A 24,196-nucleotide genomic window follows, 5' to 3' on the forward strand; every position below is an offset into this window, starting at 1 on the left:
CACACACACACACACACACACACACACACACCACACACACACACACACAGAGACACACACACACACACACACAGACACACACAGACAGACACAGAGAGGCACACACACACACACACAGACACACACAAACACACACACACACTGGCTGTGTTAACATATCATAATGATGCAGATTATGTGTTGTATCAGAGGTATCAGCAGTACAACGTGAGACCCAGTCTGTGTGGTATCAGCAGTACAACGTGAGGCCCAGTCTGTGTGGTATCAGCAGTACAACGTGAGGCCCAGTCTGTGTGGTATCAGCAGTACAACGTGAGGCCCAGTCTGTGTGGTATCAGTAGTCCAACGTGAGGCCCAGTCTGTGTGGTATCAGCAGTACAACGTGAGGCCCAGTCTGTGTGATATCAGCAGTACAACGTGAGGCCCAGTCTGTGTGATATCAGCAGTGAGGCCCAGTCTGTGTGGTATCAGCAGTACAACATGAGGCCCAGTCTGTGTGGTATCAGCAGTACAACGTGAGGCCCAGTCTGTGTGGTATCAGCAGTGAGGCCCAGTCTGTGTGGTATCAGCAGTACAACGTGAGGCCCAGTCTGTGTGGTATCAGCAGTACAACGTGAGGCCCAGTCTGTGTGGTATCAGCAGTGAGGCCCAGTCTGTGTGGTATCAGCAGTGAGGCCCAGTCTGTGTGGTATCAGCAGTACAACGTGAGGCCCAGTCTGTGTGGTATCAGCAGTGAGGCCCAGTCTGTGTGGTATCAGCAGTACAACGTGAGGCCCAGTCTGTGTGGTATCAGCAGTGAGGCCCAGTCTGTGTGGTATCAGCAGTACAACGTGAGGCCCAGTCTGTGTGGTATCAGCAGTACAACGTGAGGCCCAGTCTGTGAGTCTCTGTTAATACTGCAGGTCACTGAACTCACGTAAAGTTCAGGTGGCATTTCTTTATGAGAGGGTAGACCAGGCTGTCCATGATGGGAACCAGGGCCAGGATCAGGATCGGGTTGACAGTCTGACAGAGAGGAAGCAGTACGGTATATAAGAGCATGTCACACCTACAAATTATAGTATATAATTAGCAATAAGGCCAGAGGGGTATGGTATATTAATAAGGCCAGAGGGGTATGGTATATTTATAAGGCCAGAGGGGTATGGTATATTTATAAGGCCAGAGGGGTATGGTATATTTATAAGGCCAGAGGGGTATGGTATATTAATAAGGCCAGAGGGGTATGGTATATTAATAAGGCCAGAGGGGTATGGTATATTTATAAGGCCAGAGGGGTATGGTATATTAATAAGGCCAGAGGGGTATGGTATATTTATAAGGCCAGAGGGGTATGGTATATTTAACAATAAGGCCAGAGGGGTATGGTATATTAATAAGGCCAGAGGGGTATGGTATATTTATACAATAAGGCCAGAGGGGTATGGTATATTTATAAGGCCAGAGGGGTATGGTATATTTACAAGGCCAGAGGGGTATGGTATATTAATAAGGCCAGAGGGGTATGGTATATTAATAAGGCCAGAGGGGTATGGTATATTTATAAGGCCAGAGGGGTATGGTATATTAATAAGGCCAGAGGGGTATGGTATATTAATAAGGCCAGAGGGGTGTGGTATATTAATAAGGCCAGAGGGGTATGGTATATTTAACAATAAGGCCAGAGGGGTATGGTATATTAATAAGGCCAGAGGGGTATGGTATATTTATAAGGCCAGAGGGGTGTGGTATATTAATAAGGCCAGAGGGGTATGGTATATTAATAAAGCCAGAGGGGTATGGTATATTTATAAGGCCAGAGGGGTATGGTATATTTATAAGGCCAGAGGGGTATGGTATATTTATAAGGCCAGAGGGGTATGGTATATTAATAAGGCCAGAGGGGTGTGGTATATTAATAAGGCCAGAGGGGTATGGTATATTTAACAATAAGGCCAGAGGGGTATGGTATATTAATAAGGCCAGAGGGGTATGGTATATTTATAAGGCCAGAGGGGTATGGTATATTTATAAGGCCAGAGGGGTATGGTATATTTATAAGGCCAGAGGGGTATGGTATATTAATAAAGCCAGAGGGGTATGGTATATTAATAAGGCCAGAGGGGTATGGTATATTTATAAGGCCAGAGGGGTATGGTATATTTAACAATAAGGCCAGAGGGGTATGGTATATTAATAAGGCCAGAGGGGTATGGTATATTTATAAGGCCAGAGGGGTGTGGTATATTAATAAGGCCAGAGGGGTATGGTATATTAATAAAGCCAGAGGGGTATGGTATATTTATAAGGCCAGAGGGGTATGGTATATTTATAAGGCCAGAGGGGTATGGTATATTTATAAGGCCAGAGGGGTATGGTATATTAATAAGGCCAGAGGGGTATGGTATATTAATAAGGCCAGAGGGGTGTGGTATATTAATAAGGCCAGAGGGGTATGGTATATTTAACAATAAGGCCAGAGGGGTATGGTATATTAATAAGGCCAGAGGGGTATGGTATATTTATAAGGCCAGAGGGGTATGGTATATTTATAAGGCCAGAGGGGTATGGTATATTTATAAGGCCAGAGGGGTATGGTATATTAATAAAGCCAGAGGGGTATGGTATATTAATAAGGCCAGAGGGGTATGGTATATTTATAAGGCCAGAGGGGTATGGTATATTTATAAGGCCAGAGGGGTAGGGTATATTAATAAGGCCAGAGGGTTATGGTATATTTATAAGGCCAGAGGGGTATGGTATATTTATAAGGCCAGAGGGGTATGGTATATTAATAAGGCCAGAGGGGTATGGTATATTTAACAATAAGGCCAGAGGGGTATGGTATATTAATAAGGCCAGAGGGGTATGGTATATTTATAAGGCCAGAGGGGTATGGCATATTTATAAGGCCAGAGGGGTATGGTATATTTATAAGGCCAGAGGGGTATGGTATATTTATAAGGCCAGAGGGGTATGGTATATTAATAAAGCCAGAGGGGTATGGTATATTTATAAGGCCAGAGGGGTATGGTATATTAATAAGGCCAGAGGGGTGTGGTATATTAATAAGGCCAGAGGGGTGTGGTATATTTCTAAGGCCAGAGGGGTGTGGTATATTTATAAGGCCAGAGGGGTATGGTATATTTAACAATAAGGCCAGTTAGTGTATAGTAAATAGAGTTAGTATAGTTAGTATACAGAGTTGGTATATATTTTTATAGAGTAAGTATAGTTAGTATATAGAGTTAGTATAGCTAGTATATAGCATTAGTATAGTTAGTATTTATAGTTAGATTATTTAGTATACAGAGTTAATATATTGTTTATAGTATATAGAGTTAGTATAGTTAATATAGAGGTAGTATAGTTAGCATATAGAGTTAGTTTATAGTATATAGAGTTAGTATAGTTAGTATATAGAGTTAATATAGTCAGTCTATAGAGTTAATATAGTTAGTATTTAGAGTTAGTATATAGTATATAGAGTTAGTATAGTTAGTATAGTCTATAGAGTTAGTATAGTCAGTCTATAGAGTTAATATAGTCAGTCTATAGAGTTAATATAGTCAGTCTATAGAGTTAATATAGTTAGTATATAGAGTTAATATAGTTAGTATATAGAGTTAATATAGTTAGTATATAGAGTTAGTATAGTTAGTATATAGAGTTAATATAGTTAGTATATAGAGTTAATATAGTTAGTTTATAGAGTTAATATAGTTAGTATATAGGTTATAGCATAGTCAGTCAGTACAGTTACTATATAGAGTTACTATGTAGTGTATAGTATATCGAGTTAGTATATAGTTTACAGTATATATGAGTTAGTATAGTTAGTATATAGAGATAATATATAGTTCATAGTATATAGAGTTAGTATAGTTAGTATATAGAGTTAGTATAGTTACTTTATAGAGTTTGTATATAGATTATAGTATATAGAGCTAGTATATAGTTTATAGTATATATAGTTAGGGTGTAGTTTATAGTATATATAGTTAGTGTTTAGTTTATAAAGTTAGTATATTTAGTTTGTTTATTTTATAGTATACAGAGTTAGCATAGTTAGTATATATAGTTAATACATAGTTTATAGTATAAAGAGTAAGTAGAGTTAATATATATAGTTAGTATATAGTTAATAGCATTTACAGTTAGTATAGTTACTATGTAGAGTTCATATAGTTTATAGTATATAGAGTTAGAATATAGTTTACAGTATATATAGTTAGAATATAGTTTACAGTATATATAGTTAGAATATAGTTTACAGTATATATAGTTAGAATATAGATTACAGTATATATAGTTAGAATATAGTTTACAGTATATATAGTTAGAATATAGATTACAGTATATATAGTTAGTATAGTTTACAGTATATATAGTTAGAATATAGTTTACAGTATATATAGTTAGAATATAGATTACAGTATATATAGTTAGAATATAGATTATAGTATATAGAGTTAGTATAGTTTACAGTATATATAGTTAGAATATAGATTATAGTATATAGAGTTAGTATAGTTTACAGTATATATAGTTAGAATATAGATTATAGTATATAGAGTTAGTATAGTTTACAGTATATAGAGTTAGAATATGGATTATAGTATATAGAGTTAGTAGAGTTTACAGTATATATAGTTAGAATATAGATTATAGTATATAGAGTTAGTAGAGTTACTATATAGAGTTAGTATTGTTTACAGTATATAGAGTTAGTATATAACTTATAGTATAGAGTTAATATATAGATTATAGTATATACAGTTAGTATAGTTACTATATAGAGTTAGTATATGGTTTATAGTATATAGAGTTAGTATATAGTATAGAGTTAATATATAGAATTAGTATATAGTTTACAGTATAGAGTTGATACATAGATTATTGTATATAGAGGTAGTATATAGTATATAGAGTTAGAATATAGTTTGTAGTATAGAGTTGATATATAGATGATAGTATATAGAGTTAGAATATAGTTTACATTTACATTTTAGTAGACGCTCTTATCCAGAGCGACTTACAGTAGTGAATGCATACATTTCATACATTTGTTTTTTGTACTGGTCCCCCGTGGGAATGGCGTTGCAAACACCATGCTCTACCAACTGAGCCACAGGGAGTTTACAGTATATAGAGTTAGAATATAGTTTACAGTATAGAGTTGATATATAGATTATAGTATATACAGTTAGTATAGTTACTATATAGAGTTAGTATATAGTTTACAGTATAGAGTTGATATATAGATTATAGTATATAGAGTTAGTATATAGTTTACAGTATATAGAGTTAGAATATAGTTTACAGTATAGAGTTGATATATAGATTATAGTATATAGAGTTAGTATATAGTTTACGGTATATAGAGTTAGAATATAGTTTACAGTATAGAGTTGATATATAGATTATAGTATATAGAGTTAGTATATAGTTTACAGTATATAGAGTTAGAATATAGTTTACAGTATAGAGTTGATATATAGATTATAGTATATAGAGTTAGAATATAGTTTACAGTATAGAGTTGATATATAGATTATAGTATATAGAGTTAGTATATAGTTTACGGTATATAGAGTTAGAATATAGTTTACAGTATAGAGTTGATATATAGATTATAGTATATAGAGTTAGTATATAGTTTACAGTATATAGAGTTAGAATATAGTTTACAGTATAGAGTTGATATATAGATTATAGTATAGAGTTAGAATATAGTTTACAGTATAGAGTTGATATATAGATTATAGTATATAGAGTTAGTATATAGTTTACGGTATATAGAGTTAGAATATAGTTTACAGTATAGAGTTGATATATAGATTATAGCATATAGAGTTAGTATAGTTAGTATATAGTTGTTAGTATATCATTTAAAGAGTTAATACAGTTATTATATAGTTGTTAGCCTGTAAAGGTAGGGGACGTGGCTATAGAGTTAGTATAGTTAGTATATAGTTGTTAGCCTATAAAGGTAGTGGACGTGGCTATAGAGTTAATATAGTTAGTATATAGTTGTTAGCCTATAAAGGTAAGGGACGTGGCTATAGAGTTAGTCTATAGTTGTTAGCCTATAAAGGTAGGGGACGTGGCTATAGAGTTAATATAGTTAGTATATAGTTGTTAGCCTATAAAGGTAGGGGACGTGGCTATAGAGTTAGTATAGTTAGTATATAGTTGTTAGCCTATAAAGGTAGGGGACGTGGCTATAGAGTTAGTATAGTTAGTATATAGTTGTTAGCCTATAACGGTAGGGGACGTGGCTATAGAGTTAGTATATAGTTGTTAGCCTATAAAGGTAGTGGATGTGGCTATAGAGTTAATATAGTTAGTATATAGTTGTTAGCCTATAAAGGTAGGGGACGTGGCTATATAGTTAATATAGTTAGTATATAGAGTTAGTATATCATTTAAAGAGTTAATATAGTTAGTGTATAGTTGTTAGCCTGTAAAGGTAGGGGACGTGGCTATAGAGTTAGTATATAGTTGTTAGCATATAAAGGTAGGGGACGTGGCTATAGAGTTAGTATAGTTAGTATATAGAGTTAGTATATAATTTAAAGAGTTAATATAGTTAGTGTATAGTTGTTAGCCTGTAAAGGTAGGGGACGTGGCTATAGAGTTAGTATAGTTAGTTTATAGTTGTTAGTATATCATTTAAAGAGTTAATATAGTTAGTGTATAGTTGTTAGCCTGTAAAGGTAAGGGATGTGGCTATAGAGTTAGTATATAGTTGTTAGCCTATAAAGGTAGGGGGATGTGGCTATAGAGTTAATATAGTTAGTATATAGTTGTTAGCCTATAAAGGTAGTGGATGTGGCTATAGAGTTAGTATATAGTTGTTAGCCTATAAAGGTAGGGGACGTGGCTATAGAGTTAGTATATAGTTGTTAGCCTATAAAGGTAGGGGATGTGGCTATAGAGTTAGTATATAGTTGTTAGCCTATAAAGGTAGGGGACGTGGCTATAGAGTTAATATAGTTAGTATATAGAGTTAGTATATCATTTAAAGAGTTAATATAGTTAGTATATAGAGTTAGTATATCATTTAAAGAGTTAATATAGTTAGTATATAGAGTTAGTATATCATTTAAAGAGTTAATATAGTTAGTATATAGTTGTTAGCCTGTAAAGGTAGGGGACGTGGCTATAGAGTTAGTATATAGTTGTTAGCCTATAAAGGTAGGGGACGTGGTTATAGAGTTAATATAGTTAGTATATAGTTGTTAGCCTATAAAGGTAGTGGATGTGGCTATAGAGTTAATATAGTTAGTGTATAGTTGTTAGCCTGTAAAGGTAGGGGACGTGGCTATAGAGTTAATATAGTTAGTATATAGTTGTTAGCCTATAAAGGTAGGGGGACGTGGCTATAGAGTTAGTATATAGTTGTTAGCCTATAAAGGTAGGGGACGTGGCTATATAGTTAATATAGTTAGTATATAGAGTTAGTATATCATTTAAAGAGTTAATATAGTTAGTATATAGTTGTTAGCCTGTAAAGGTAGGGGACGTGGCTATAGAGTTAATATAGTTAGTGTATAGTTGTTAGCCTATAAAGGTAGTGGACGTGGCTATAGAGTTAGTATATAGTTGTTAGCCTGTAAAGGTAGGGGGATGTGGCTATAGAGTTAGTATATAGTTGTTAGCCTATAAAGGTAGTGGATGTGGCTATAGAGTTAGTATATAGTTGTTAGCCTATAAAGGTAGGGGACGTGGCTATAGAGTTAGTAGAGTTAGTATATAGTTGTTAGCCTATAAAGGTAGTGCATGTGGCTATAGAGTTAATACAGTTAGTGTATAGTTGTTAGCCTATAAAGGTAGGGGGACGTGGCTATAGAGTTAATATAGTTAGTATATAGTTGTTAGCCTATAAAGGTAGGGGACGTGGCTATAGAGTTAGTATAGTTAGTATATAGTTGTTAGCATATAACGGTAGGGGACGTGGCTATAGAGTTAGTATAGTTAGTATATAGTTGTTAGCCTATAAAGGTAGTGGACGTGGCTATAGAGTTAGTATATAGTTGTTAGCCTATAAAGGTAGGGGACGTGGCTATAGAGTTAATATAGTTAGTGTATAGTTGTTAGCCTATAAAGGTAGTGGATGTGGCTATAGAGTTAATATAGTTAGTATATAGTTGTTAGCCTATAAAGGTAGGGGGATGTGGCTATAGAGTTAGTATATAGTTGTTAGCCTATAAAGGTAGGGGGATGTGGCTATAGAGTTAGTATATAGTTGTTAGCCTATAAAGGTAGGGGACGTGGCTATAGAGTTAATATAGTTAGTATATAGTTGTTAGCCTATAAAGGTAGTGGATGTGGCTATAGAGTTAGTATATAGTTGTTAGCCTATAAAGGTAGGGACGTGGCTCACCTGCATCTGATCTGGCTGCACAGTGAGAATTCCCTGCGGAGTAGAAACAGCAGTTAGCTTCGCGTGTCCTTGGGTATCTTTCATTCGGGTAAACACGTCCTTCGGTGTCTTTAATATCGAATTCAGAATATCGTTTCATCAATAGTATCATGTCATTGTTGTTTGTGAGGGTTGAATTACGCGTACAAAATTTCCGTCCATGGTGGTGGCCTGGAGGGTCCATCTGGAGCCCTGGGGAGAGAGACAACGGCGTTTAGGAGGAGCTCACCTGCCTTAAAATACTGGCACAGTCTACTGCCAAGGTGGAGTCTGGGATTCTATGGCACAGTCCACTGCCAAGGTGGAGTCTGGGATTCTATGGCACAGTCTACTGCCAAGGTGCAGTCTGGGATTCTATGGTACAGTCTACTGCCAAGGTGCAGTCTGGGATTCTATGGCACAGTCTACTGCCAAGGTGCAGTCTGGGATTCTATGGCACAGTCTACTGCCAAGGTGCAGTCTGGGATTCTATGGCACAGTCTACTGCCAAGGTGCAGTCTGGGATTCTATGGCACAGTCTACTGCCAAGGTGAGGTCTGGGATTCTATGGCACAGTCTACTGCCAAGGTGCAGTCTGGGATTCTATGGCACAGTCTACTGCCAAGGTGGAGTCTGGGATTCTATGGCACAGTCTACTGCCAAGGTGCAGTCTGGGATTCTATGGTACAGTCTACTGCCAAGGTGCAGTCTGGGATTCTATGGCACAGTCTACTGCCAAGGTGAGGTCTGGGATTCTATGGTACAGTCTACTGCCAAGGTGCAGTCTGGGATTCTATGGTACAGTCTACTGCCAAGGTGCAGTCTGGGATTCTATGGCACAGTCTACTGCCAAGGTGCAGTCTGGGATTCTATGGCACAAAGTATCCTTAATATCTAGCAGGGCTGTTTGGGTTAGGGTGAGTAGTCTTAGGGGTTAGGGTGAGTAGTCTTAGGGGTTAGGGGTTAAGGGTTAGGGGTTAGGGGTTAGGGTGAGTAGTCTTAGGGGTTAGGGTTAGGGGTTAGGGTGAGTAGTCTTAGGGGTTAGGGGTTAGGGTAAGTAGTCTTAGGGGTTAGGGGTTAGGGGTTAGGGTGAGTAGTCTTAGGGGTTAGGGGTTAGGGTGAGTAGTCTTAGGGGTTAGGGTGAGTAGTCTTAGGGGTTAGGGGTTAGGGTGAGTAGTCTTAGGGGTTAGGGGTTAAGGGTTAGGGGTTAGGGGTTAGGGGTTAGGGTGAGTAGTCTTAGGGGTTAGGGGTTAAGGTTTAAGGGTTAGGGGTTAGGGGTTAGGGTGAGTAGTCTTAGGGGTTAGGGGTTAGGGGTTAGGGGTTAAGGGTTAGGGGTTAGGGTGAGTAGTCTTAGGGGTTAGGGGTTAGGGTGAGTAGTCTTAGGGGTTAGGGGTTAGGGGTTAGGGGTTAGGGTGAGTAGTCTTAGGGTTAGGGTGAGTAGTCTTAGGGGTTAGGGGTTAGGGGTTAGGGTGAGTAGTCTTAGGGGTTAGGGGTTAGGGTGAGTAGTCTTAGTGGTTAGGGTGAGTAGTCTTAGGGGTTAGGGGTTAGGGGTTAGGGTGAGTAGTCTTAGGGGTTAGGGGTTAGGGTGAGTAGTCTTAGGGGTTAGGGGTTAGGGGTTAGGGTGAGTAGTCTTAGGGGTTAGGGTGAGTAGTCTTAGGGGTTAGGGTTAGGGGTTAGGGTGAGTAGTCTTAGGGGTTAGGGGTTAGGGTGAGTAGTCTTAGTGGTTAGGGGTTAGGGTAAGTAGTCTTAGGGGTTAAGGGTTAGGGGTTAGGGTTAGGGGTTAGGGGTTAGGGGTTAGGGGTTAGGGGTTAAGGGTTAGGGGTTAGGGGTTAAGGGTTAGGGGTTAGGGGTTAGGGGTTAGGGTAAGTAGTCTTAGGGGTTAAGGGTTAGGGGTTAGGGGTTAGGGGGTTAGGGTTAGGGGTTAGGGGTTAGGGGTTAGGGGTTAGGGTTAGGGGTTAGGGTTAGGGGTTAGGGGTTAGGGGTTAGGGTTAGGGGTTAGGGGTTAGGGGTTAGGGGTTAGGGTTAGGGGTTAGGGTAAGTAGTCTTAGGGGTTAAGCGATACCCCTTTAGGTATCAAAACATATATATTGAATTTGGCAATAGCCCATAGAATCCCACTGAGTAGCACATTCATAAATGGCAACAACAAACTCACAAAATAAATCATAAAGAATAAGGTTTTGAAGTGTCTGTCTGAAATCTAGGAGATAGAAGAAAGCTCAGGCAATATATATATATATATATATATTATATTTTTTACACATATTTAACCCCATTTTTTGGGTCGGTTCAAAACTACCTTCATAATTCCATTATTTTTTCAAACCAGTACCAGTTACCTTCAGATGAAGTGTCTGATGGTCTGACAAACACCGCTCTAGCTCTGCCACTTTTCACTGCAGATGCAGAACATTGGCGGATCATTGGTTTGAGACGCAGCCAACGCAAAAAATATATCTAGCTGAAACAGATCTGTCTAGCTGAAACAGATCTCTCTAGCTGAAACAGATCTCTAGTTGAAACAGATATATCTAGCTGAAACAGATCTCTAGTTGAAACAGATCTCTAGTTGAAACAGATATATCTAGCTGAAACAGATCTCTAGTTGAAACAGATCTCTCTAGCTGAAACAAATCTCTCTAGCTGAAACAGATCTGTCTAGCTGAAACAGATCTCTCTAGCTGAAACAGATCTCTCTAGCTGAAACAGATCTGTCTAGCTGAAACAGATCTGTCTAGTTGAAACAGATCTCTAGTTGAAACAGATCTGTCTAGCTGAAACAAATCTGTCTAGCTGAAATAGATCTCTCTAGCTGAAACAGATCTCTCTAGCTGAAACTGATCTCTCTAGCTGAAACATATCTCTCTGGTTGAAACAGATCTCTAGTTGAAACAGATCTGTCTAGCTGAAACAGATCTCTAGTTGAAACAGATCTGTCTAGCTGAAACAGATCTGTCTAGCTGAAACAGATATCTCTCTAGCTGAAACTGATCTCTCTAGCTGAAACAGATCTCTAGCTGAAACTGATCTCTCTAGTTGAAACATATCTCTAGCTGAAACAGATCTCTCTAGCTGAAACTGATCTCTAGCTGAAACAGATCTCTCTAGCTGAAACAGATATATCTAGCTGAAACAGATCTATCTAGTTGAAACAGATCTCTCTAGCTGAAACAGATCTATCTAGCTGAAACAGATATGTCTAGCTGAAACAGATCTATCTAGCTGAAACAGATCTCTCTAGCTGAAACAGATCTGTCTAGCTGAAACAGATCTGTCTAGTTGAAACAGATATCTAGCTGAAACAGATCTCTCTAGCTGAAACAGATCTCTAGCTGAAACAGATCTCTCTAGCTGAAACAGATATCTAGCTGAAACAGATATATCTAGTTGAAACAGATCTCTCTAGATGAAACAGATCTATCTAGTTGAAAAAGATCTCTCTAGCTGAAACAGATCTATCTAGTTGAAACAGATCTCTCTAGCTGAAACAGATCTCTCTAGCTGACACAGATCTCTCTAGTTGAAACAGATCTCTCTAGCTGAAACTGATCTCTCTAGTTGAAACAGATCTCTAGTTGAAACAGATCTGTCTAGCTGAAACAGATCTCTAGTTGAAACAGATCTGTCTAGCTGAAACAGATCTGTCTAGCTGAAACAGATCTGTCTAGCTGAAACAGATCTCTAGTTGAAACAGATCTGTCTAGCTGAAACAGATCTGTCTAGCTGAAACAGATCTCTCTCTAGCTGAAACTGATCTCTCTAGCTGAAACAGATCTCTAGCTGAAACTGATCTCTCTAGTTGAAACATATCTCTAGCTGAAACAGATCTCTCTAGCTGAAACTGATCTCTAGCTGAAACAGATCTCTCTAGCTGAAACAGATCTATCTAGCTGAAACAGATATCTATCTAGTTGAAACATATCTCTCTAGCTGAAACAGATCTATCTAGCTGAAACAGATATGTCTAGCTGAAACAGATCTATCTAGCTGAAACAGATCTCTCTAGCTGAAACAGATCTGTCTAGCTGAAACAGATCTGTCTAGTTGAAACAGATATCTAGCTGAAACAGATATCTCTAGCTGAAACAGATCTCTAGCTGAAACAGATCTCTCTAGCTGAAACAGATATCTAGCTGAAACAGATATATCTAGTTGAAACAGATCTCTCTAGATGAAACAGATCTATCTAGTTGAAACAGATCTCTCTAGCTGAAACAGATCTATCTAGTTGAAACAGATCTCTCTAGCTGAAACAGATCTCTCTAGCTGACACAGATCTCTCTAGTTGAAACAGATCTCTCTAGCTGAAACAGATCTCTAGCTGAAACAGATCTGTCTAGCTGAAACAGATCTCTCTAGTTGAAACAGATCTCTAGTTGAAACAGATCTCTCTAGCTGAAACAGATATCTCTAGCTAAAACAGATCTGTCTAGCTTAAACAGATCTCTCTAGCTGAAACAAATCTATCTGGCTGAAACAGATCTGTCTAGCTGAAACTGATCTCTCTAGCTGAAACTGATCTCTCTAGTTGAAACAGATCTCTCTAGTTGAAACAGATCTCTAGTTGAAACAGATCTGTCTAGCTGAAACAGATCTGTCTAGCTGAAACAGATCTGTCTAGCTGAAACAGATCTGTCTAGCTGAAACAGATCTCTCTAGTTGAAACAGATCTATCTAGCTGAAACAGATCTCTCTAGCTGAAACAGATATCTCAATCTTAACCTGACAGATTTTGATGTGGATTTTTTAAATGATGTTATTTAGATTGATGGGTTTTATGGTGAGGGTTCTTACCTGTTGGTCAAACAGAGTCCAGAACATGGGAAGAGGGATGTAGAGAAACAGAACTTTCAGCACCATCTTCACCTGGGCCACCAGCAATTTCTGGAGGAGAGGAGGAGGAGATCAGAGAGGAGAGGAGGGGAGGAGGAGAGAGGAGGACGGGGAGGAGAGGAGAGGAGAGGAGGAGAGGAGAGGAGGAGGAGAGGAGAGGAAGGAGAGGAGGAGGAGGAGGAGGAGGAGAGGAGAGGGAGGAGAGGAGAGGAGGAGGAGAGGAGGAGGAAGAGAGGAGGGGGAAGAAGAGAGGAGGGGTAGGATGAGAGGAGGAGGAGGAAGAGAGGAGAGGGAGGGAAGGAGGATGAGGAGGGGGAGGGGGGAGGAGAGGAGAGGAGAGGAGAGGAGGAGGAAGAGAGAAGAGAGGAGGAAGAGAGGAGGAGGAGGAAGAGGAGGAGAGAGGAGAGGAGGAGGAGAGAGGAGGACGGGGAGGAGAGGAGAGGAGAGGAGGAGGAGGAGAGAAGAGAGGAGGAAGAGAGGAGGAGGAGAGGAGGAGGAAGAGGAGGAGAGAGGAGAGGAGGAGGAGAGAGGAGGACAGGGAGGGAGGAGAGGAGAGGAGAGGAGAGGAGAGGAGAGGAGAGGAGGAGGAGAGGAAGGAGAGGAGGAGGAGGAGAGGAAGAGAGGAGGAGGAGAGGAGGAGGAGAGGAGGAGGAAGAGGAAGAGGAAGAGAGAGAGCAGAGGAGGAGGAGAGAGGAGAGGAGGAGGAGAGAGGAGGACGGGGAGGAGGAGGAGATCAGAGAGGAGAGGAGAGGAGAGGAGACGAGAGAGGAGAGGAGGAAGAGAGGAGGAGGAGAAAGAAGGATTTATTAATGAGTTCTCTTGTGTTGTAAACCATCCTTCAGTTGACTTTCATTTTCAACAGTTATATGAACTGCTATTTTGGTAGTGCCTGGTTTTCCCATAGAACAATGAGCATTGGACCTACGTCATACTTCTCATCGGCCCAGCCATCCAGTTGTTCCTCTCTTAGGGAACTTCTTGCTGCGATGCCTGAGGCGGTTCTTTACCGCAAACTATAGAGGAGCGAAAGAACACAAAAACACCTAACAGCTCTGCTCCAAATCCAGACGTTGTTGTTGAATATCACATTCACATCCTGCAGAGTTTCACATGGAAAGATACGACACTGCAAGTCTTCTACTGTCTGTATGGTATTAGACTGTCTCATCCCCTACTGTCTGTATGGTATTAGACTGTCTCATCCCTTACTGTCTGTATGGTATTAGACTGTCTCATCCCTTACTGTCTGTATGTTACTAGACTGTCTCATCCCTTACTGTCAGTATGGTATTAGACTGTCTCATCCCTTACTGTCTGTATGGTATTAGACTGTCTCATCCCTTACTGTCTGTATGTTATTAGACTGTCTCATCCCTTACTGTCTGTATGGTATTAGACTGTCTCATCCCTTACTGTCTGTATGTTATTAGACTGTCTCATCCCTTACTGTCTGTATGTTATTAGACTGTCTCATCCCTTACTGTCTGTATGTTATTTGACTGTCTCATCCCTTACTGTCTGTATGTTACTAGACTGTCTCATCCCTTACTGTCAGTATGGTATTAGACTGTCTCATCCCTTACTGTCTGTATGATATTAGACTGTCTCATCCCTTACTGTCTGTATGGTATTAGACTGTCTCATCCCTTACTGTCTGTATGTTATTAGACTGTCTCATCCCTTACTGTCTGTATGGTATTAGACTGTCTCATCCCTTACTGTCTGTATGGTATTAGACTGTCTCATCCCTTACTGTCAGTATGGTATTAGACTGTCTCATCCCTTAATGTCAGTATGGTATTAGACTGTCTCATCCCTTACTGTCTGTATGTTATCATCCCTTACTGTCTGTATGGTATTAGACTGTCTCATCCCTTACTTTCTGTATGGTATTAGACTGTCTCATCCCTTACTGTCAGTATGGTATTAGACTGTCTCATCCCTTACTGTCTGTATGGTATTAGACTGTCTCATCCCTTACGGTCTGTATGTTATTAGACTGTCTCATCCCTTACTGTCTGTATGGTATTAGACTGTCTCATCCCTTACTGTCTGTATGGTATTAGACTGTCTCATCCCTTACTGTCTGTATGGTATTAGACTGTCTCATCACTTACTGTCTGTATGGTATTAGACTGTCTCATCCCTTACTGTCTGTATGTTATTAGACTGTCTCATCCCTTACTGTCTGTATGGTATTAGACTGTCTCATCCCTTACTGTCTGTATGGTATTAGACTGTCTCATCCCTTACTGTCTCATCCCTTACTGTCTGTATGGTATTAGACTGTCTCATCCTTTACTGTCTGTATGTTATCATCCCTTACTGTCTGTATGGTATTAGACTGTCTCATCCCTTACTGTCTGTATGGTATTAGACTGTCTCATCCCTTACTGTCTGTATGTTATCATCCCTTACTGTCTGTATGGTATTAGACTGTCTCATCCCTTACTGTCAGTATGTTATTAGACTGTCTCATCCCTTACTGTCTGTATGTTATCATCCCTTACTGTCTGTATGGTATTAGACTGTCTCATCCCTTACTGTCTGTATGGTATTAGACTGTCTCATCCCTTACTGTCTCATCCCTTACTGTCTGTATGGTATTAGACTGTCTCATCCTTTACTGTCTGTATGTTATCATCCCTTACTGTCTGTATTGGTATTAGACTGTCTCATCCCTTACTGTCTGTATGGTATTAGACTGTCTCATCCCTTACTGTCTGTATTTTATTAGACTGTCTCATCCCTTACTGTCTGTATGGTATTAGACTGTCTCATCCCTTATTGTCTGTATGGTATTAGACTGTCTCATCCCTTACTGTCTGTATGTTATTAGACTGTCTCATCCCTTACTGTCTGTATGTTATTAGACTGTCTCATCCCTTAATGTCTGTATGGTATTAGACTGTCTTATCCCTTACTGTCTGTATGGTATTAGACTGTCTCATCCCTTACTGTCTGTATGGTATTAGACTGTCTCATCCCTTACTGTCTGTATGGTATTAGACTGTCTCATCCCTTACTGTCTGTATGTTACTAGACTGGTCTCAATCCCTTACTGTCTGTATGTTACTAGACTGTCTCATCCCTTACTGTCTGTATGGTATTAGACCTCCTCATCCCTTACTGTCTGTATGGTATTAGACTGTCTCATCCCTTACTGTCGTATGGTATTAGACTGTCATCATCCCTTACTGTCTCATCCCTTACTGTCTGTTAGGTATTAGACTGTCTCATCCCTTACGGTCTGTATGTTATTAGACTGTCTCATCCTTACTGTCTGTATGGTACCTTTACTGTCTGTATGTTATTAGACTGTCTCATCCCTTACTGTCTGTATGTTATTAGACTGTCTCATCCCTTACTGTCTGTATGGTATTAGACTGTCTCATCCCTTACTGTCTGTATGGTATTAGACTGTCTCATCCCTTACTGTCTGTATGTTATTAGACTGTCTCATCCCTTACTGTCTGTATGGTATTAGACTGTCTCATCCCTTACTGTCTGTATGGTATTAGACTGTCTCATCCCTTACTGTCTGTATGGTATTAGACTGTCTCATCCCTTATTGTCTGTATGGTATTAGACTGTCTCATCCCTTACTGTCTGTATGTTATTAGACTGTCTCATCCCTTACTGTCTGTATGTTATTAGACTGTCTCATCCCTTACTGTCTGTATGGTATTAGACTGTCTTATCCCTTACTGTCTGTATGGTATTAGACTGTCTCATCCCTTACTGTCTGTATGGTATTAGACTGTCTCATCCCTTACTGTCTGTATGGTATTAGACTGTCTCATCCCTTACTGTCTGTATGTTATTAGACTGTCTTATCCCTTACTGTCTGTATGGTATTAGACTGTCTCATCACTTACTGTCTGTATGTTACTAGACTGTCTCATCCCTTACTGTCTGCATGTTACTAGACTGTCTTACCCCGATACACTTGCAGACCTCCAGCATAATGTTGCCTTTAGGAGCAGTCTTGTTGTACATGCCACTGCCCATAATGAACACGACTGTGGAAACACAGAAAGACGTCCACCTCTGTTAACTCGACAGAGAGTCACATGTGAGATCCTACGGACAGACAGATTTCAGATCAATACTGATGATTGATATAGGCGAGGAGAGGAAGGAAGCTCCTCCACGTAGTGTTAAAGAGGACAGGGTTATAAAACGAGGGTAACAGTACTCAACTGAGAGCCACCACCATGAGGGGCTGCAGGGACGCCGAAGGCCAGAGGATAACACTTCTGTTGGGAGTGGATACCGCACTCCTGGCCTGGAGGAGGGAACAAACATGCTCCTGAATTACTGGGCTACTGGATGGAGAAACTGGCCCTATTACACAGGCATAACGATGGTCATGTAACGTCTGACCAGGTATTGTGTTAGTTTAGGGTTAGTAGTCTACAGTCTGACCAGGTATTGTGTTAGTTTAGGGTTAGTAGTCTACAGTCTGACCAGGTATTGTGTTAGTTTAGGGTTAGTAGTCTACAGTCTGACCAGGTATTGTGCTAGTTTAGGGTTAGTAGTCTACAGTCTGACCAGGTATTGTGCTAGTTTAGGGTTAGTAGTCTACCGTCTGACCAGGTATTGTGTTAGTTTAGGGTTAGTAGCTACATCTGACCAGGTATTGTGCTAGTTTAGGGTTAGTAGTCTACAGTCTGACCAGGTATTGTGCTAGTTTAGGGTTAGTAGTCTACAGTCTGACCAGGTATTGTGCTAGTTTAGAGAGAGATTATCGACGTACCTCTGAGGATGGGTGTGATGACGGTGGACAGGAGACTACCAGCATTGATTGACAGGTAGAAGATGGAGAAGAACGTGCTCCTCTGTTTCTCCTGGAGACGCAGGAGAAGTGGACAGGAGACATGGACAGGAGACATGGACAGAGACATGGACAGGAGACATGGACAGGAGACATGGACAGGAGACATGGACAGGAGAACAGGTTTATAACAGGAGACATGGACAGGAGACATGGACAGGAGACCAGGTTTTAAAAACATCTGACCTTGACACTTGTGTCTAACCATAACTAGCCAGCAAACAGAGCAGCACCATCTATCTGCTGGAGAATCAAGGTGTTCAGATTCATCCACATTCAGCAACATGACGCTCTGTAACCTTTGACCTAAATGCCCCTTCCAGCAGGTAACCAGGGCTGATGTTAATAAACAACCATCTGGAAGGTGTTCTGCTGAATCAGCACCATCAGCACTGATAATGACTGAAGACACATTGATAAAACATGCTGATCATCTGGAGTCGACACTACCGTAACTAACCCTAACCCTAACCCTCTAAAATGACTCTAAAATGGAGTCTACACTACCGTAACTAACCCTAACCCTCTAAAATGGAGTCTACACTACCGTAACTACCCTACCCTCTAAAATGACTCTAAAATGGAGTCTACACTACCGTAACTAACCCTAACCCTCTAAATGACTCTAAAATGGGGTCTACACTACCGTAACTAACCCTAACCCTCTAAAATGGAGTCTACCACTACCGTAACTACCTAACCATAACCCTCTAAAATGGAGTCTACACCACCGTATGACCGAGGCAGACTCTAAAATGGAGTCCACACCACCGTAATGACCGAGGCAGACTCTAAAATGGAGTCTAAACTACCGCATGACCGAGGCAGACTCTAAAATGGAGTCTACACCACCGTAATGACCGAGGCAGACTCTAAAATGGAGTCCACACTACCGTAATGACCGAGGCAGACTCTAAAATGGAGTCTACACTACCGTAATGACCGAGGCAGACTCTAAAATGGAGTCCACACTACCGTAATGACCGAGGCAGACTCTAAAATGTAGTCTACACTACCGTAATGACCGAGGCAGACTCTAAAATGGAGTCTAAACTACCGTAATGACCGAGGTCGGTAGAGACAGACTCTAAAATGGAGTCCACACCACCGTAATGACCGAGACAGACTCTAAAATGGAGTCTAAACTGCCGTAATGACCGAGGTCGGTAGAGACAGACTCTAAAATGGAGTCCACACCACCGAAATGACCGAGGCAGACTCTAAAATGTAGTCTACACTACCTTAATGACCGAGGCAGACTCTAAAATGTAGTCTAAACTACCGTAATGACCGAGGCAGACTCTAAAATGGAGTCTAAACTACCGTAATGACCGAGGTCGGTAGAGACTCTAAAATGGAGTCTACACCACCGTAATGACCGAGGCAGACTCTAAAATGTAGTCTACACTACCGTAATGACCGAGGTCGGTAGAGACTCTAAAATGGAGTCTATACCACGTAATGATCGAGGTCGGTAGAGACTCTAAAATGGCTGCTCCGCTAGTGTTACCAACCTGGTGGTCTTCAAACTGGTCTCCTCCGAAGGCAGCGACACAGGGTTTGATGCCCCCCGTCCCCAGAGCGATGAGGAACAGGCCAACCATAGACATGGCCCTGAGGGGAGACAACAGCACTTAGCACTTCAACTAATAGAACTCATATCATAGAAGTTCAGTCAACTTGATTGACTAAGTTTACACAACTCTAATCTTTTTTACAACGCTGTACTGTAGCCTGTGGTACAGGCTTATCTAGGAGGTTGTGTTTAAGGTGAACAACAGATGAACTTACACATGGAAGGTCATGTTGTCAGGGGTCCCGTCCCGGTCCGTGTCTGTGATGTCGTGGATGGCGCTTACTGCCATGACAACCTGTCCCACCGTATAGACGATGGATAAATAGACAATAGTCCTGGGGAGAGAGGGGAGAGAGGGGAGGATAGGAGGGAGAGGGAGGGAGAGAGGTAGAGGGGAGAGAGAGAGAGGGGAGGGAGGGAGGGGAGAGAGGGGAGAGAGAGGAAAGAGGGGGGGAGGGGGGGAGAGAGAGGGGAGAGAGAGAGGAAAGAGGGGAGGGAGGGAGAGAGAGAGGGGGAGAGAGAGGAAAGAGAGAGGGAGGGAGAGGGAGAGAGAGGGGAGAGGGGGAGGGAGGAGAGAGAGGGAGGGAGGGGAGAGGGGAGAGAGAGGAAAGAGAGAGAGAGGAAGAGCGAGAGAGGGGAGAGAGAGAGGAAGAGAGAGAGGAAAGAGAGAGAGGAAAGAGAGAGAGGAAAGAGAGGAGGAAGAGAGAGAGGGGAGAGAGGGAGAAGAGGGAGAGAGAGGGGAGGAGGAGGGAGAGAGGGAGAGAGAGAGGGGAGGAGAGGGAAAGAGGAAAGAGAGAGAGGAAAGAGAGAGAGGGAGAGAGAGGAAAGAGAGAGGGGGAGGGAGAGGGAGAGAGAAGAGAGAGAGGAAAGAGAGAGAGGGAGAGAGAGGAAGAGAGAGAGAGAGAGGGAGAGAGAGGGGAGAGAGGGGAGAGAGAGAGGAAAGAGAGAGGAGAGAGAGGGAGAGAGAGGGGAGAGAGGGGAGAGAGAGGGGAGAGAGGAGAAGAGAGAGGGGGGGAGAGGGAGAGAGAGGAAGAGAGAGAGGAAAGAGAAGAGGGAGAGAGGAAAAGAGAGAGAGAGAGGGAGAGAGAGGGGAGAGAGGGAGAGAGAGAGAAAGAGAGAGGGGGAGGGAGAGGGACAGAGAGGAAAGAGAGAGAGGAAAGAGAGAGAGCGAGAGAGAGAGGGGAGAGAGGGAGAGGAGAGAGAGGGAGAGAGAGGGGGAGAGGGAGAGAGAGGAGAGGGGGGAGAGAGGGAGAGAGAGTAAAGAGAGGAGAGAGAGAGAGGAGAGAGAGAGAGAGGGAGAGAGGAAGAGCGAGAGAGGGGAGAGAGAGAGGAGAGAGAGAGGGAGAGAGAGAGGGGGAGAAAAACAAATGAAAGGGATTTACCAGGAGGGCTGACAACTACAAGCAAGGGAACTACAATCCCCAGTTATTCTATGGAACATCAGATAACAAGTTGATGTACTGGGTTTGGACTCACTTGAACTTCCCGAGCCAGGAGTCGGCCACTATGGCCCCCAGTATAGGAGTCAGGTAGCAGAGAGCGATGAAGGTGTGATAGATAGAGGTGGACAGGTCATCGTCCCACTTCAGGAAGTACCTGAAGTACAGGACCAGCACCGCTAGGGAGGAGAACAGAACCACAACAGAACCACTCAATATGTCCATCTACAGCACCAGCACCACTAGGGAGGAGAACAGAACCACAACAGAACCACTCAATATGTCCATCTACAGGACCAGCACCGCTAGGGAGGAGAACAGAACCACAACAGAACCACTCAATATTTTATTTATTTTATTTATTTATTTCACCTTTATTTAACCAGGTAGGCAAGTTGAGAACAAGTTCTCATTTACAATTGCGACCTGGCCAAGATAAAGCAAAGCAGTTCGACAACATACAAAAACATAGAGTTACACATGGAGTAAAACAACATACAATCAATGATGCAGTAGAAAAAAATAAGACTATATACAATGTGAGCAAATGATGTGAGATAATGGAGGTAAAGGCAAAAAAATGCCATGGTGGCAGAGTAAATAAAGTATGGCAAGAAAAACACTGGGATGGTAGATTTGTAGTTTGAAGAAAGTTAAAGTTAAAATATAAATAATATGGTGCAAAGGAGCAAAATAAATAAAATAAATAATACAGTAGGGGAAGAGGTAGTAGTTTGGGCTGAATTATAGATGGGCTATGTACAGGTGCAGTGATCTGTGAGCTGCTCTGACAGCTGGTGCTTAAAGCTAGTGAGGGAGATAAGTGTTTCCAGTTTTAGAGATTTTTGTAGTTCGTTCCAGTCATTGGCAGCTGAGAACTGGAAGGAGAGACGACCAAAGGAGGAGTTGGCTTTAGGGGTGACCAGAGAGATATACCTGCTGGAGCGCGTGCTACAGGTGGGTGCTGCTATGGTGACCAGTGAGCGGAGATAAGGGGGGACTTTACCTAGCAGGGTCTTGTAGATGACCTGGAGCCAATGTGTTTGGCGACGATTATGAAGTGAAGGCCAGCCAACGAGAGCATACAGGTCGCAGTGGTGGGTTGTATATGGGGCTTTGGTGACAAAACGGATGGCACTGTGATAGACTGCATCCAGCTTGTTGAGTAGGGTATTGGAGGCTATTTTGTAAATGACATCGCCGAAGTCGAGGATTGGTAGGATGGTCAGTTTTACGAGGGTATGTTTGGCAGCATGAGTGAAGGATGCTTTGTTGCGAAATAGGAAGCCAATTCTAGATTTCACTTTGGATTGGAGATGATTGATGTGAGTCTGGAAGGAGAGTTTACAGTCTAACCAGACACCAGGTATTTGTAGTTGTCCACAAATTCTAAGTTAGAACCGTCCAGAGAAGTTATGCTGGATGGGCGGGCAGGTGCAGGCAGCGATCGGTTGAAGAGCATGCATTTAGTTTTACTTGTGTTTAGGAGCAGTTGGAGACCACGGAAGGAGAGTTGAATGGCATTGAAGCTCGTCTGGAGGGTTGTTAACACAGTGTCCAAAGAAGGTCCAGAAGTATACAGAATGGTGTCGTCTGCGTAGAGGTGGATCAGAGATTCACCAGCAGCAAGAGCGACATCATTTATGTATACAGAGAAAAGAGTTGGCCCAAGAATTGAACCCTGTGGTACCCCCATAGAGACTGCCAGAGGTCCAGACAGTAGGCCCTCCGATTTGACACACTGAACTCTGTCAGAGAAGTAGTTGGTGAACCAGGCGACGCAATCGTTTGAGAAACCAAGGCTACTAAGTCTGCCGATGAGGATGTGGTGATTAACAGAGTCAAAAGCTTTGGCCAGGTCAATGAATACGGCAGCACAGTAATGTTTCTTATCGATGGCGGTTACGATGTCGTTCAGGACCTTGAGCGTGGCTGAGGTGCACCCATGACCAGCTCTGAAACCAGATTGCATAGCGGAGAGGGTGCGGTGGGATTCAAAATAGTCGGTAATCTGTTTGTTGACTTGGCTTTCGAAGACCTTAGAAAGGCAGGGTAGGATGGATATAGGTCTGTAGCAATTTGGGTCAAGAGTGTCACCTCCTTTGAAGAGGGGGATGACAGCAGCTGCTTTCCAATCTGTGGGAATCTCAGACGACACGAAAGAGAGGTTGAACAGGCTAGTAATAGGGGTTGCAATAATTTCGGCAGATAATTTTAGAAAGAAAGGTTCCAGATTGTCAAGCCCAGCTGATTTGTAGGGGTCCAGATTTTGCAGCTCTTTCAGAACATCAGCTGAATGGATTTGGGAGAAGGAGAAATGGGGGAGGCTTGGGCGAGTAGCTGTGGGGGGTGCAGTGCTGTTGATATATGTGTATATGTGTCCATCTACAGCACCAGCACCACTAGGGAGGAGAACAGAACCACTCAATATGTCCATCTACAGCACCAGCACCGCTAGAGAGGAGAACAGAACCACAACAGAACCACTCAATATGTCCATCTACAGCACCAGCACCACTAGGGAGGAGAACAGAACCACTCAATATGTCCATCTACAGCACCAGCACTGCTAGGGAGGAGAACAGAACCACTCAATATGTCCATCTACAGCACCAGCACCACTAGGGAGGAGAACAGAACCACAACAGAGTTACCAAAGACTTATTTACATTCTGTAGTAAACACTGATATCTGTTAACATAGAGAGGTGTGATTGGCTCTGCTCTCTGCTATCTGTTAACATAGAGAGGTGTGATTGGCTCACCTTTCTGCTATCTGTTAACATAGAGAGGTGTGATTGGCTCTGCTCTCTGCTATCTGTTAACATAGAGAGGTGTGATTGGCTCACCTTTCTGCTATCTGTTAACATTGAGAGATGTGATTGGCTCTGCTCTCTGCTATCTGTTAACATAGAGAGGTGTGATTGGCTCTGCTATCTGTTAACATAGAGAGGTGTGATTGGCTCAGTTCTCTGCTATCTGTTAACATAGAGAGGTGTGATTGGCTCTGCTCTCTGCTATCTGTTAACATAGAGAGGTGTGATTGGCTCTGCTCTCTGCTATCTGTTAACATAGAGAGATGTGATTGGCTCTGCTCTGTGCTATCTGTTAACATAGAGAGGTGTG

The 24,196-nt window shown here is 41.8% G+C and overlaps 1 protein-coding gene across 1 annotated transcript in view; it reads right to left on the bottom strand.

The window, feature by feature from the left end:
* LOC115187510 (solute carrier family 15 member 1-like) overlaps positions 1-24,196 on the bottom strand; it is a gene marked incomplete at its 5' end in the record, with an annotated part of 57,593 nt that overhangs the window by 26,604 nt on the left and 6,793 nt on the right. Inside the window, 13 exon segments of the mRNA XM_029746509.1 lie at positions 917-1,005; positions 8,369-8,401; positions 8,555-8,599; positions 13,181-13,270; positions 14,145-14,184; positions 14,186-14,232; positions 17,159-17,241; positions 17,423-17,441; positions 17,443-17,507; positions 17,979-18,069; positions 19,571-19,670; positions 19,848-19,967; positions 21,109-21,250. Coding sequence (XP_029602369.1) covers positions 917-1,005; positions 8,369-8,401; positions 8,555-8,599; positions 13,181-13,270; positions 14,145-14,184; positions 14,186-14,232; positions 17,159-17,241; positions 17,423-17,441; positions 17,443-17,507; positions 17,979-18,069; positions 19,571-19,670; positions 19,848-19,967; positions 21,109-21,250 — 964 coding nt within the window.

The sequence above is a fragment of the Salmo trutta genome, unplaced genomic scaffold (assembly GCF_901001165.1).
Source record: "Salmo trutta unplaced genomic scaffold, fSalTru1.1, whole genome shotgun sequence".
NCBI classification, from domain to species: domain Eukaryota; kingdom Metazoa; phylum Chordata; class Actinopteri; order Salmoniformes; family Salmonidae; genus Salmo; species Salmo trutta.